The sequence below is a fragment of the Haplochromis burtoni genome, unplaced genomic scaffold (genome assembly GCF_018398535.1).
Source record: "Haplochromis burtoni strain Fernald_Lab_line unplaced genomic scaffold, NCSU_Asbu1 Contig_52, whole genome shotgun sequence".
NCBI lineage: Eukaryota > Metazoa > Chordata > Actinopteri > Cichliformes > Cichlidae > Haplochromis > Haplochromis burtoni.
Window position 1 is genome coordinate 2,177,713 of NW_024582413.1, and position 15,423 is coordinate 2,193,135.

General features: G+C 41.2%; 1 protein-coding gene across 4 annotated transcripts in view; it reads right to left on the reverse strand.

The window, feature by feature from the left end:
• Positions 1–2,094: 2,094 nt before the first annotated feature.
• The window catches only part of mybpc2a (myosin binding protein Ca), a 66,065-nt gene continuing 52,736 nt past the window's right edge, over positions 2,095–15,423 (reverse strand). For all 4 annotated transcript variants that reach the window (XM_042220644.1, XM_005921775.3, XM_042220646.1 and 1 more), the window contains 6 exons: positions 9,902–10,097; positions 8,628–8,767; positions 7,006–7,165; positions 5,593–5,729; positions 2,816–3,002; positions 2,095–2,517 (listed from right to left, as the gene is read on the reverse strand). In XM_042220644.1, the coding sequence (XP_042076578.1) occupies positions 2,483–2,517; positions 2,816–3,002; positions 5,593–5,729; positions 7,006–7,165; positions 8,628–8,767; positions 9,902–10,097 (855 nt within the window). In that variant the 3' untranslated portion in view covers positions 2,095–2,482. The remainder of the gene's footprint in view (positions 2,518–2,815; positions 3,003–5,592; positions 5,730–7,005; positions 7,166–8,627; positions 8,768–9,901; positions 10,098–15,423) is intronic.

The window sequence follows — 15,423 nt, forward strand, 5'->3', positions numbered from 1 at the left end:
AGACTCACTGCAAGGCTTTTTCCCTCCAGTGCTCTTTCTCTCTCCCTCTCTCAATCCAAGTCTGTGATTTCATGTATAATTACTTGCATAATTATAGTTCCCTCCGTTCTACTGTTTCAGGAGGTCTGTTTCTGTCTCTCTGGTATCGCTTGTCTTTCTCGAGCACTCACACATCCCGCGCACACAGACACAACAGTGCTTGCACCCTACTGATTCTCCCACCCTTTCCCTTTGCCTGGTGGTAAGACTTGTCTTGTCACTTTTCTTTGTTTAGTCGTCGTCTGAGGCAGGCCTGTTCTAATATTGGAAAGACAGCAGAGCAGATACAGTGTGCATGAAGAAGCTGGTGCTTTACTCCTGAGCTGCCATGCTTCCTCATTAATTATTCATCCAGACATCGCAAACTTAAAGAGCCTTAAGGTGTGTCACAGGGAATGAGGGGAAACAAAATGCTCTATAATTTTTTTTGTTCTTGCTTACAACTTAAAGCTTCCCGAACTGTGTGAGAAGACAAGAGGCGCACACGCGCACACACACATAAACACTGATTGTGGCATTGTAAACCAGCACCTTCTAATGTTTTTAAAGTTTCCTATGGCTTGTGGATGATGCCAGTAGATACAATTAGTTTGATTGCTTAGCAACAGAACATCACTTTTGAGACAGGGTAAGATTCAGGTGGAGTATCGAGGTTACATGCTGTTTTTTTTCCCAAAGAATCTGTTTTTCCCAAAACTTCCATGCAAAGTAGCACGCGGTGTATCTTCAGTGCCGCTTTAATGTGTCAATCAGCAGAGTAACACACCACGCTGTGTCTCAGGTTAACTGACAATACGATTATATCAACACCACACATAATCCACACACACACACACACACATACTCGCAGAGTCATTTACTGCTCGACAGGGTTCAAAATATAAGCTTTGTACCGCACTGCAGGTCTACTGTGTAACCAATCATGGCCTACTTTCAGGTATCTGGAGGATTTCCCCGCTTTATCTGGCCACATATGGCCTCATCCTATTTCAACTCATCTTTATGCTGCGATGTAAAGGAGGAAATTCAATTTCTTGTACTTGGAAGTGTTTCAGGATGAGTGCCAAGAGTTACGGGAAGATTGGCACAGTTTGGGAGCCAGGTTCGGTGTTTCGATAAGCGGTGCATCAGTAATGTAATGATGCTTAATAACCTGCCACTCACAATTACAGCACAGACCCTAATGGTGGTCAGTTGTGTTCTTTGTCACTGTGCTCTTACCCCCTCTGCTGGAGAGACAAGAGACCGGGACCTGATGTACTCAGCGGTGGGACAGGTCTCGAGAGTAAAAAGTACCTTCACATCTCCAAGGGAGGGTGATGTATTTGCCCTAGTTCACAAATGACACACCTCACACTTTCACTCTCCAACTTGAGCTTTTCCTTCAGTCAGGTGAAGTTAGGGTGTGTGTGCGTGTGAGGGAGGGCAGGCACACTTGGGTCGGAGTTGCAGCACATCGGTGAGGCTTTAATTTGGTGTGCGAGGCGAGCCGCCGCGGACTCTCCCAGCAGAGACGGTGCTGTGTTTGTTTTGCGGGTGTGTAAATTAGCGGTAATTCGTTTGCTCAGTAATGACGTGGGAGAGCTAATTAGGGCAGTGTTGATGGGTGCATTAATTAGTCTCTAGTGTGTGATGCTAATGAGACCCTGATTTGGAGTGTGTATGTTTGTGTTCGCATGTGCATGAGTGTAAACCATGTTTCTGTAAAGGCCCACCAGTATAGGTCATGCCATGAGGAATGTAGTATGAGAGCATGAGGGAATGGGTAAATACTGCAAGAGAGTGCGTTGTGAGTCAACACTGGTACTTTGTGTGTGCGTGTGGTGGAGCAGCAGGGCTATATCTGTGTATGAGAACCTCTTTAATCCTGGTTACGCCATGATGTCGGCTATGCCTGACTGAATATTGATCCCTCCATTGAACCATTACAGCTCACACACCACAGCGAGGAAACAGGGGCGTGCGTACAGCCGGTCAGTCACACTGCGGTGCTTTCAGTGCTGCAGCTGCATCCCAATCATAAATTCATACCAACCTATAAAAACGTCCAGGACACAAAACAGACAACACAGGGAGCCGTAATGGATGAAAGGCTGTTTTATAAGTGTGTTCAGTGACAGGTCCACTTCACAGATAAGAAGGATCCATCTGTGTGTGTGGTCACAGCAGGGCAGCTCTACTACTCTACACTGTGGGTTCTCTCAGTCAGGGAGTGACAAGGTGGCAGCGTGCTGAAAGAATTTATGGCATATTACTGATATGGCATTCATCATAGCAGCGGTGAAAGGCAAGCATATGCGTTTAGGGGGGTGGGGGGTGCACGGGGTGGCTTTAGAGCCTCACAAGTGATCTATTTTAATCATATTTATTCATGACTATCCCGTTATACATAATCCATTACTATTCCTGTTCAACTGTATCCTCTGCTGTTTCGCAGTGCCGCTCATTTCTTCGCCTCCTCCCCTTTCTCTTGTAAAACTGTGGAGAAAAAGAGAAATTTAAATCAGCACGAGGGGCCAGCAGATCATCCTGTTTAAAGTCATCTGTGGCTCTGAAACTTTCTCTGACAAATACAATAAGGTGATTTATATTTAGCACAGGAAAAGGAATTCTGCTTTCGCCTGAACAACAGCTCAGGCAAAAGGGGTTGAGGGGATGGAGATTTGTCATGGTGAGCTTTATTGAAGCCTGCCAGGGAGAGACTTGCCCTGACTTCAGGTCATGCTTTAGCTTTGAAACTACATTGTTGTGGGAAGTGAAAACTACATCGACATACCTCGAACCTCCAGAGTGCACTCCACCTCGTCTTCCCCGAGGTCATTGATGGCCCTGCAGGAGTATCTGCCCCCATCAAACAGGCTTGGCTTGCGGATATTCAGAGTCAACACTCCCTGGTTGTTTTGCATCAGAAACTTGGGGTCTTCACCGATGATCATTCTGTTCTTCATCCAAATGATCTTTGGCTAAGGCACAGTAGGATGTTGGAGGAGCAAGCAAAATTGGTGGTTTGCAGGAAAGGAGAGGAGAAGGGTGTGTGAGTGTGCGCGTGGGGGGGATAACACAGCGAGGGACGTCAGGAGGGTAGGAGAGAGCAGAGGGAGGAGGGTAGGAGGTGAAATTAGGTCAACGTTTCGCCTTGACAAATCTTTGCCGATTTTGTGTGATTAAAAAAAATACATGCGCTAAAAGATCTAGCTGCTCCACCTCTTGTTCTAGCTTCCTACATAAAAATACATTCCTGCAGCAAAGGCATCAAAATCCTTTCTGACTGTTCACACACTCACTGCTTGACACTCAAAACCTGTAAAAAACACAAAGCAGGAAATCTGTGGCAAACCCTTGCAGTGCAGCTATCACAGGCCAATCCAGGTAAAGTCCACACACGATGGTGCTGTAGTGTGTAGTATAGTCATTTGCAACAAACAGCTGGGGGTTACCTTTTGTGCATTCAGCACTGCTTTATTGACAGCCATGACTTTTTTTTTTTGTCTTAACACAACCACACTAGGACACATTGTACTCACTTTATTTCACATTTATTTCACTCGTCATGCATAAACTAGCAGAGGTGGGACCAAGTCATTGTTTTGCAAGTCTCAAGTAAGTCTCAAGTCTTTATCCTCAAGTCTCAAGTCAAGTCTCAAGTAATGTCAGGCAAGTCAGAGTCGAGTCTCAAGTCACTGGTGTAAAAGTCCGAGTCAAGTCACAAGTCTGAAACTTTGAATTTCAAGTCCTTTCGAGTCTTTAAAAAAAAAAAACGAAAAAATAATGTTGCAGTTATGCTAAATGTAAATATTAGACCATGTAATTTTAAAATCTGTGTTTTTCTCAACACATGACAAAATAGTGAACTTAGAAAATATACACAAATTGTGAAATTGCACCTCTTTAAAATGCAGCTCAATTAAACCTAGCTCCAAGAATAATTTTCACCGACAGTTCTGAGATAAGCTGCATGTTATTCTTGGATGCGGTTGTAGGACCAGCTTTAAAATCGCATGACAAAAATATCATACACATTAAAAAAAACTGCATCACCAACGTAGCCTGGACAACATTTGCTAGTTAGATGAAGTCAGCTATCTCATCGTAGCATATTTATATGCATATTTATAATTATACGGTTCTTGGAGTGAGTGCACACACTCATGAAGTTTAGTAACTTCAGGTCACTGCAACAAGCCCAGGTACAGTTTACCGACGGATGGGTGCAGGACCTTGAAATGCACCGTGTAGAACGAAAGACCATCGTACATATCATAAGTTTACCAGTCTCACAAATTGTCGTCATAAATACACATTCGTTAACCGTTTATTAATAGGACCTTTGAGCTCAACGGTAATTAATTAGTAGTGGAAATAATTTCTGGTACCCATCACAGAAATGTAGCAGTGACAATAATACTGTATGCTGTAATCGCACTGGGCAATTAGTGATACAAAAAACCTGTTTTATCCTGTGAATAAAAGTATATGTTTTTGTCAATGTACCATAATAACAGAAGCGAAACGCAATATTGTGTCAGGACAATTCACTATTTATGCACAATAAACAAAGGAGCATAGCGCGACAATTTCTGTTCAGCGCCAGACTTGCTTGTAACCTATATCACTAATTATGTTATGAAAATGACGTATTAACTACTAAAAAACACTGACCTTCGTGTAAATGCTTGGAGCAGACTAACCTGTGAGCTGGAGTGTTCTGGGACGTTATATTTGGTCTTTGAATGGCTGCAATCCAGGCCATCCGTCGCGTCTTTGTTACTTCGGAAACATGGCTCGAACAATTTCTCTTCAACGACGTAATCCGATAACAACCGATCTCTTTACCCGTCGGCTTCCCGTGGCTGTCATGCGACCGGCTATTGCAGTTAATAATACAACAGCTTCTTGACATTTTTGTGTTTCTTTTTATCGCTGTATAACTGATTTTAATTGAAAGCCTGCGTGCGCTAGTACCGCTTGCCACGAGTTCCCAGAATCCTTTGCGGTTCTACCCGTGAATGACGTCACATTTTCAATCTCTATATAATATGCATGTTAAATTTTATATTTGGGGTAAAATATCAAGTCTTTTCAAGTAAACGGGTTCAAGTCCAATTCAAGTCCCAAGTCATTGGTGTAAAAGTACAAGTCAAGTCACAAGTCTTAGAACATTTTTTCAAGTCAAGTCTAAAGTCATAAAATGAATGACTCGAGTCCAAGTCATGTGACTCGAGTCCACACCTCTGTAAACTAGGAAGCACACTTCTCTATATTTTATCTTTAGGTTTTCTAGATATGTTTGAATCTGTGAGCCGCACACAAACTACCATCAAAATCCACATACTGATTGGTGTCTAAATACCTAACAGTCTAAATACCTTGTTGCTTGGTTTTACAGACCAATTTTTAAACCGATTTTTAAAAATTATTTTATATCTTAAAAATATAAAAAGACAAATAATTAAGAGCAGAAGGATAAATACCTTGGGTTATAAATGAACTCCAATCAAATGCCCAAAAAACGACATCACTGACACACACCTGTAAAAAGTAAAGTTCAGATACCTTGGGGTTGCCACGAACGGCACAGGAGATGGCGGCACTGTATCCTGCAATGACACTTCTGTCCACCAGGGGAGCTGTGAATTTAGGACAGCTGCTCACGTCTATCTCTTTGTAGGGTGAAGTGTTGTAGAGCAAACCTGGCCATGGGGTGAAGACGTTGAGACACACATACACTCACACTGCTTGATGTGTAATAATAACAGTGGCTGCTATGAAGCCAACACAGATATAATGAAACATAATCAAAGTCAACATAGATGAAAATAAAGTACATATATCCATAAATAAATCAAAAGGCAGGGTAAAGAGGTAAGCTTCAAGTTTATGATTAAAGATTTCAACACGTCCTCCAGCAGACTGGAGCATAAAAGCTAACGCTGACTCCCCAAAGGTTTTTGTCCTGTGCTTTCCAGCTCTTTCTATGGTGAATGTGAGACTGAAATAATACCGAATTTGCTTCCTTGTATCAATAATGGATATTCAACAAATCTACCCATTGATTGGTTAAGAGGAAATTCAAATAATTCTGAGAATTTTCTGAAGAATATGATGAAAAGACAGATGAAGGCCATGTAGCTGAAAAGGCTTACATAGTGTAGTGGATGAAAGATGTTTTCATTTCGGTGGGGCATGTCTCAGTTTAAAAGACGCCAAGCTAGTTTGTACCACGCTGTAAAAGTCGATTCTGTCCAGGAAATGTGTAACACATAGACTGAAATGCATAATTATTAACCTTCAGTTGTCACTGTCCACTATTTTGGGAATGTTTTGTCTGTAATATCCACGCCGCATCCTCTCACACAAGCAACTGTTCTCAACTGGCTTTTGAGTTATCGAGGCAGGAAGCTGACTTTTTGTTTTATGCTCAGGTCAGGTGGGCACCGCGATCAACAACCCTCCAAATTTTATAGGCCAGACTGATGCTTGGAACACAAAAGAGATTGGCTGGTGGGCTGCCAAGTCTTCTGGGAGAGTAAGCAAATGCAACAACACAAAAACAGTAGCAGCATTTGGCTGGTGGCAGGTGTTAATTTCCCAGCCTGGTTGCTTTCATAATATGCGGCCAATATTAAATGGTATTTAACACTCTGTCAAAGAATATATCTGTTAAGCGTAATCAGTGTGAATTAATTTAGCTTTAAACCATGTTCAAGCAATTAATCACAGCCGATAATTAATTATAGGTAGTTCTAATGTCGTTACTGTGTTCTACAGCGAAAATAATACAAGGCTGCGTTTTATTTAGTGTAGCTTCTGTTTTTCACTACTGTACCCTTTACAAACCACAATGCTCACTTTATCTTTCAATTGAATACAATGTGGTCTACCGCTCAGCATGCGTTAGATGTTGCTCAGCATCAAAAGCAATACTATCATGTTACAGAGAGCAGAGCTCTGCGGGGATTTCATTACCTGTTTTGGTAATGACAGCGGTGTTCTTGCTGATGCCAGGCTCATCGCTGAGGCCACAGATGTTTTCGCTGAGCACTCGAAAGAAATACTCGTTCCCCATGACCAGGTCAGACACAGTGCAGCTGGGCCTGCGGTTGTGCTCATAGACCGTGAACCACTCCTGATGTATGAGAGAGAAGGAGAGGTTCAAAGAGGCTTATAGCTGAGGTGGAGCTCTATATGCTGAAGAATCTCCAGTGCCCAACATCTATGTGCTTCTAGGCCGCCTTCCTGTCGATTTATTCAACATAACGACCATGGTAGCGTACGACGGCTTTGCGTACGACGTACGACGTTGGGTTTTTTGCACATTCGCTGAGCATTGCACATTCTGACTTTGGAGTAAATTTTCTAGGAAGCCAGAGTGGGAATGCCGTGTGAAGATGACATGTTTTTCACTTGTGAAAAATCTTTCTCACTTGGAATAATGGACTTCAAAGTCTCAAAACACCTTCCCAGATTGATGGGCAGCAAATATTGTTTCTTTAACATGATAGCTGATGTCTTTGCATCTTGGCAATGTATCTACACACCTGAATGCTCCAGACTAGCTTTTACAGGAGTGCTCTCACTTATCAACTATCAGTTAATTAAATGCATTTGATTATATGCACTTGTCTTTCGCTTTCCCTTATATTTCCTGTTGACACAGTAAGGGTGTACTTACTTTTTCTGCACACTGCTTCTGCATTTTGACTTAGTTTTTATTAAATAAATAATGGCAGGGTGTAATATTTCATATGTAATTTTACCCAATTTTAACACCTTCCAAGGATCTTTATTATGTGCTGATTGACAAACTGATTGAAAAACTTAGAACTGACAGTTGATTTCTTTTTTACCATGACTGTAGTGTAAAGTGGGCTTTTAGAGGTTTACTGCTTTCAAGAAATTGTTCATAAAATTGTAGGGGGGAGAGTAACAACAATGAGCAGAAAATGCTATAATTTTTTTTATATATATTTTTTTTTTATGTATCTATTTTTTTGTGTGTGTGTGTATGTGTGTGTGTGTGTGTGTGTGTGTGTGTGTGTGTTAAAATATAAACATATTGATGGGGTTTTTTTAACATGAAACTTGGGTTAGTTCAACATAGAAGTTGAAAAGTGAGCTCTGGAAGTGATCCATAGGTGCACAAGGAGGCGACCCTGATGGGCAAAATGAGACAAATCAGGTGCAGTTTTTGTTTCTGTAGTTACAGAAAGTTTAAGCTTGCATTTTCTGGGGGGTTTTTTACATTCTGTTTCTTTTCTGATGATCAGACACAGTGTTATCGTTCCAAATTTATTCTGCAGCAGCTAATGTCAGCAAAAGATCCCAAAGCAGGACTGATTTTCATGGAGCATGCCTGGCTGTTTAACATTTAGCAAACCACAATATAGAAAATGTCAGGCAAAAACAATTAAATCTAATCCCAGTGACATTAAAAACAAAACACAGAAGAATTTGGTTCAACTTGTACTTGGATGCATAATTTAAAAGACACTGTTGCTCCAGAGTTGCATGCCTCCAGCACTATTATTAGCGAATTACCTTGCTTGACAAACCCTCTCAGTACCACCTGTACACTCTGTCATGCATACCTTAGTCTTCTTGTCAGCTTTCTGAATGGTGTAGCCAATAATCTCACAGTTGCCGTCATCTTTAGGCGGCTTCCACTCCAGCGCAGCATTGAAGCCCCAGATATCTGTGACATGCACGGCGATGGGAGGACCAGGCTTTTCTGGTGGGATTGTGAGAAGTGGCAGAGTCGAGATACAGGTGGAGGATTTTGTGTGAAACTATGAACAAGACAGGTTCATTAAACTGCACAGCTCAAGGGTGGTGAAAAAATGTTCCACACATGCATAGCTGGCTGAGATAACTCTCTTCTTTGCCTAGACATAGATGTTGGCAAGGCTTTTAGAGGCTGAGAGAGGGAGAAATGTACAAACAGATATGGAGCAGGGAAGTCCCAGTGAGACAAAGAAATCAACACTTGCAGCCGTAGAGATTTGACAGATTAGACAGATTAGAAAGATTGACAGATTAGCAGAGCAAAAGACAATAGGATCAAGGGAAGGCGGTGATAGTTGCATACATTACTAGAAAAACTGTTGGCATAGACGTAACAAAGAAGAAGTATGCCTCGATAACAAAGCAGAGAAATGCAGTGTATTTATCACTGATCCTTCTCTGTGGCCTTCACCAAACACAGTGCAGTAAAGAAAACAGTGCAACATAGTAGTGTGTGTCTCATTAATCTTGCTGTGAACACTCTTTTCTTTTGGAGTACAGTACAAACTGTGAGCACTGCTTCTGTTTTTCCCCTTTAATCCCTCCTGTACTGTCTCCTGCTAAACGAGTACAGTGACAGATCAACTGAGGAGGGGGGGATCAGAGCCTCTCATTATTAGCTCAACCTTCTCAGCAGAGGAAGTGACAGAATAGCCCTCAAAATCCAAACCTAATCCAAGTCTATAAGCAAATAATCTCAGCAGAGCCCCACCAAATAATCCACCCAGAACCCTGACCCGCGGAGACGAGCAGTAAGCTGGGGAATGAGCTGGCGGCCACAGAGGCAGGAGCCAGGATTATAACAGAGTGAGAAAGAGGACTGAGCACTTTGATGATTTGCTACTTTGAGTCACAGATCCTTCAGAGTATGAAATAAGGAATTATCATCAAATTTGACAAAAAAAAGACTCTTGACATGTCACAGATTCAAGCTCGAACCATCATCCCATTTCAAAAAGGTTATTAATCATGCACTTTGTGAATTACGTGCTATGTTCTAATCTCAATGAGAGAACACGAGGTGCGAGTTTACATTCTTTAGGTGAAGCTTAGAAGGTGTTGCCATGGTGAAGGGACTGACCTACAACCTGGATGTGTATGTCAGCGCTGTCTGACATGTTTTCAATCTGAACAGACAGTGTGTACTTTCCAGAGTGGACCCTCTCAGCAGAGCGAATAAAGAGGATGGTGTCAACTTCACTGGTACGAGTTCCCACTGTGCGGTCCTCCATGGGAACACCATCTTTATACCAGGTCACAACAGGACGAGGCTTTCCCTGTAATTAAAGGAAAGGAAAGGAAAGGAAATGATTCCAAATATTTCAAGGAATACAGTCTTTCCAAAAATCGGGCACAACCCTTATAGCAAAAGAAGATCATAATTTCCATCATGTCAGACAGTATGTCTCTATTGTCCCATGAGACCATTCTGCCCCGCTAAGCATTTATTTTAAAATACTGAGGCAGCAAAAGAAGCAGGAAGACTTCAGCACAGAACAGAGGAATCATCACTGTCAACAAACCTGGTGTTATCCACATAGCAAAATTGGTATGGCCCAGATCTGGCCCACACAATGTGCTTACACATGGCCCACATACCGCAAAGAATGACGGCCCTTTGGTGGCCTAGATCAGGTTTGCCAGATGTGGCCCACGCATGGCCAGCAATGTGTCCACAAGTGGCCTTTTGCTAGCCCTGTGCTGGCCCAGAACAGTTTCAGCTCTGGCCCCAGATGTCAGCCTAATGTGTACCTTAATCAAGCCATGTAATAACAACGTGCATAATAGTGCAAAGTAACATGACAAAACTCTGTTCAGACAGTGAATGGACTGATTCTTATATAGCACTTGTCTACTCTGCCAGATTACTCAAACACACCACACTCACTTTCTCTAAACTGAGTGCTTCCGAACTACATTTATACATATTCACACTTGACATACAGCCTGGAAGAGCCAGTGATCGAACCACTAACCTTGTGATCAATAGGTGAACTGCTCTACCTCCTAAACCAAACCACAATCGAGCCAGATATGGCATGCCATCACATAGTGTGATCTATGCCAGGCCTGGCCCATATCTTGATGACATACGTTTTACCATGCCAGAAGTCAGCCAGCAGTACCGGCTTGATACCAGATCCGGGCCAGACCTGCTTGCTATGTGGGTAGCTGGGGTAGAGGTGGGTTACAAAGCAGCTTGCAGATACAGAGATACACAGCCTGCCCAAAGATAGAGATATGCCACTGAAGTAAATCTGAATAAAGATTTGTTGGCAAAGAATCGCAACAATATCAGATGGACTGCAGAGTGAAGGCAAAAGGGCCAACAAGTGCTCAGCATCTCTGTAATATAAATATTCTGATCCTGATTTGAACCTGCTCTTTGCTCCTGCCGTACATCTGATATCTCATCCCAAACCATCTCGGCTGGGTTTAGGTGACCAAGGAGTCCATGCCATCTGGTGCAGCACTCCATCACTCTCCTTCTTGGTCAAATAGCCCTTACACAGCCTGGAGGTGTGTTTGGAGTCATAGTTCTGCTGAAAAATAAATGATGGTCCAACGAAACGCAAACCGGATGGGATGGCATGTCGCTGCAGGATGCTGTGGTAACCACGCTGGTTCAGTGTGGCTTCAATTTTGAATAATTCCCCAACCATGTCACCAGCAAAGCACCCCCACACCATCACACCTCCTCCCAGCACAGATTTCCACTGGTCTAATGGCAATTCCTTGTGTTTCTTGGTCCAAACAAATCTCTTTGGGTTGTTGCTTTTCCTTAGTAGTGTTTCTTAGCAGCTATTTGACCATAAAGGCCTGATTCACAGTCTCCACTGAACAGTTGACGTAGAGATGTGTCTGCCACTGGAACTCTGTGTAGCATTTATCTGGTCTGTAAACTGAGGTGCTGTTAACTTGCGATTTCTGAGGCTGATGACTCGGATGAATTTATCCTCAGCAGCAGAGGTGACTTTTTGTCTTCCTTTCTTGGGGTTGTCCTCATGTACGCCAGTTTCGTCGTAGCTCCTGATGGTTTCTGTGACTGCACTTGGGGACACATTCAAAGTCAAATTTCCCAGACAGACTGACCTTCAGTTCTTAAAGTAATGATGGACTGTCATTTCTCTTTACTTAGCTGATTGGTTCTTGCCATAATATGAATTCTAGCACTTGTCAAATAGAGCTGTCAGCTGTGTACCAACCTGACTTATGCACAACACAACTGATGATCTCAACCCCATTAAGAAAACAACAAATTCCACAAATAAGCCCTGACAAGGCCCATCTGTGAAGTGAAAACCATTTCAGGTGACTGCATCATGAAGCTCATTGAGAGGCCAAGGGTTTGCTGTGCTGTCAATAAAGCAAAGGGGGCTACTTTCAGGAATCGAAAATATAAAACATATTTAGAGTTATTTATCAATTTTTTCTTTGGTGCATAATTCCATATATCTTGCTTCATACATTTGATGTTTTCTTTTTATACCTACAATGTAAAAAATAGTAAAAGAAAAGAAACATTAAATGAGAAGGTGTCCAAGCGTTTGACTGGCAGCGTATCAGAATAACTAACTCAGTAGCTGAGTCTTCAGCTGATATGCCATTATTTCATCTGACCTCGATCTGGGGGCCCACCTAAACTAATGCTTTGGTTAATCTGTTGAAAATGAAACAACTGACTTGATTACTCACTAATAATGTCCTTACTAGTAAATTGATCTTTTGATTAACAATAAATTGATCTTATAGAATATTTTTAAAAAAAAATTTAAACTTTTGCACATAAAATATTTTAATAAACATGTCACCGATAACTTTAGTTATGGCCTGATATTACATCAGTGTAAAAACAGCCGCGGGAACACACTCAGTCCAGCTCGTGGATGAGATGACAGAACAGTCGGTGCTCTTTTTTTCCCAGGAGAACACTATGTAGCCATGTTCTCTGTCTCAGAGAAGGCTTTTCATCTGCTTCTTCAAAAGGAGACCGAGCTATGGCTCGCGTTCTTCTTGTCTATTTTTATTTAGAACAATGGTTTACCCTTTACAGCTTATGGTTAAATTCTTTTTTACCACTGCCATAATTTGCAAGTTGCTGTCAAAAGCTGTAACGCTCCCTGTGCCTTTAGAACTCTTGTTCCCCTGTTACTACCAACATTAGCACATTAGATTCCAGAAGAGGACGATATGTTTTCAAGTAGCAGCCATGGGGAAATAAGGGCTTGGCTGTTTTTTCTTCAAATGACCACTCAAGGATTCACTTAAAATATCTACAATGTGCAGTGGGATTGAGCTTGGGTAGGCTTTGATACAAATGTTACCCCATTTTTAGATTTTTAGATGCCCCGGTGCATGATATAGCCATTTGTTAAAGATAACTGAAAAAAGCAAGTTTAAAGTTAAGGTAATGTGGTATTTACAGATGGCCCCAAACACCAGAAATGTGAACCAATAACTTTTGGCTGGGGATTGCTTGACTAGCTAATCATGTTTTTCTGCCATCTTTAGGTGAAATTGCATTTTCTAGTGGAAATAAATTTAGAATAGCAACTAGTAAAGATTTGAATGTATGTCTTTTTAAATCATTTTCAACAGTTAGTCATTATGTTTTCTGTCCAACCTCACGGTTTTGCTCACAGCTCATATTTCAAAGCTCATGACTGATTTTGACTCCTTCTGTATTTTTAGATTCTATAAATATTCCATAGGCAGTCGAGTGGAGGTATGTGTGATGTGAAAGCCTGATTTACAATGGGTGGAAAACATTTCTTTAATCTACTCTCTGACCACTTTACCAAAGCTAGATAAAAAATATTTTTAGGTGTCATGTGGATATTCTGCCTTTACTCTCCTTTAATTAAATATTAGACATGGGGTACTGACACTTTGTTCAAAGTTAAAGTGTATAAAATATCACCACTAGGCTTCAGTAGAGTTTTTACCCCTCAAAAAATGTTAGTGTTTGAGGGGTAAAAACAGTAAGCTGTTTACCTCAGCTGTCTATGTGTGTCCGTGTCTATTTATTCTGGAGGCTTTAAAACTCCTCCAGAAGTGAAGCTCACTTCTGTGTGATGACAGCGATACTGGGGGGAGTTGTTGAGGAAATCCTGAACTTTTCTTTTGGTAAGTGCTGCTGTTTTTTGCCACTGTTAGCTACTGTTAGTGTGTTAGTAAAAATTTCTTTAAAGTGGATCTACAATTGCTGGACTTAGTGGGGACTAAGACTGATTATAAGAGGGAAAGTGAATTCTAGAACACTTGCATGATGTTAGCTTATTTTAACAAACTGTTGTTGTTGATTAGACAGGTCATTATCAGCCGTTCGGAAACAGGATGGTCACATTTAATGACAATAAGTAATTGCAAACATATTTGGAATAAATAAGATGGTTTTGCACAAACCCTGACTTCAGTTTGGGAGATGAGGTCTGAGGTAAAGAGAAAAAGCATGATATTTTAACCAGATGCTGATTGTGTTGTCTCTTTCCTTCACGTTTTGCATCTTTGGTGATGAGAACCCCGTCTTATGTGATAAAACATACTGTAGGTACGATCCTTCATATCTTGAGTCTGGCGTGAATAAAAGTTGCCCTGACAGCAAAAGAACACCTATGAGTTCTCTTCTCCACCGCCTTTGATGTACCACATATGCAGCTGGTCTCAAGCCACACATATAAAACACAATTAAGCAGAACAGCAGTGTCCATCTCGGGTGCTATAGTCAAGATGGCAGGGCAACGTGATAGCTTTCACAAAGCAGTGCCTGCTGCTATGTATTTTTAATGGATTATTTAAGTTTATTATATATAACTTTATTAGATTGCATCAATTTGTTGAAAGGCATAATTATACATCACATTAATTAATGTATATTTATGAGTACAATATCCTGTTTTTCTATTAAATGAACTCAAAAAATACCTCAAAACCAGAATTTTAGCCTTGAGACATAAGAGCTGTATTTTGGCTGTTATTCCTTTAACATAATCTCATTCTCCTCAACCCTCACTGTCTACTCATATATCCCCCCACTTACTCTGATTCAAAACCAAAAATCAATCATTAAACTTTATGAGAAAACAAGCCGTATTTGCTTTCACTCCATATTTTTTCATGGTCATCTGTCCCTCACCTTTGGTGACTCTGAGCACATGCCAAATGTAGGACTCCAATAAGCAGGCAGAAGGTAACAAAAGCAAACCTTTTATTTATATTAATGTATTTAACAAAGAAATCCAAAAGCACAGCAAATTGCAACATAAAACTTAAACGAATCCATAAACTTTAAGGGAAAGAACAAAGAGAGCACAAGGGAAGATAAACAAAGACTGAGGCGAAGGACACGACTACTTCTACACAAGAGGGGAAAGTGGAAACAGGAGGGTAACAAGACACAACTGAACCAAATCTATACAATGAGACAGAAGGTTCTTAGTAAAACTAAATGTAAGACCAAAGAGACGGAAAATACCAAATGAGTAACAATAATTGCAACAAAGAAAACACAGAGACATGAGTGAAGGTAACAGATGGGAGAAGACGCAGAATGAGACACTGCCGTGTCTGAGGGGACCATAAAAACAAACTAGAACTAGAATA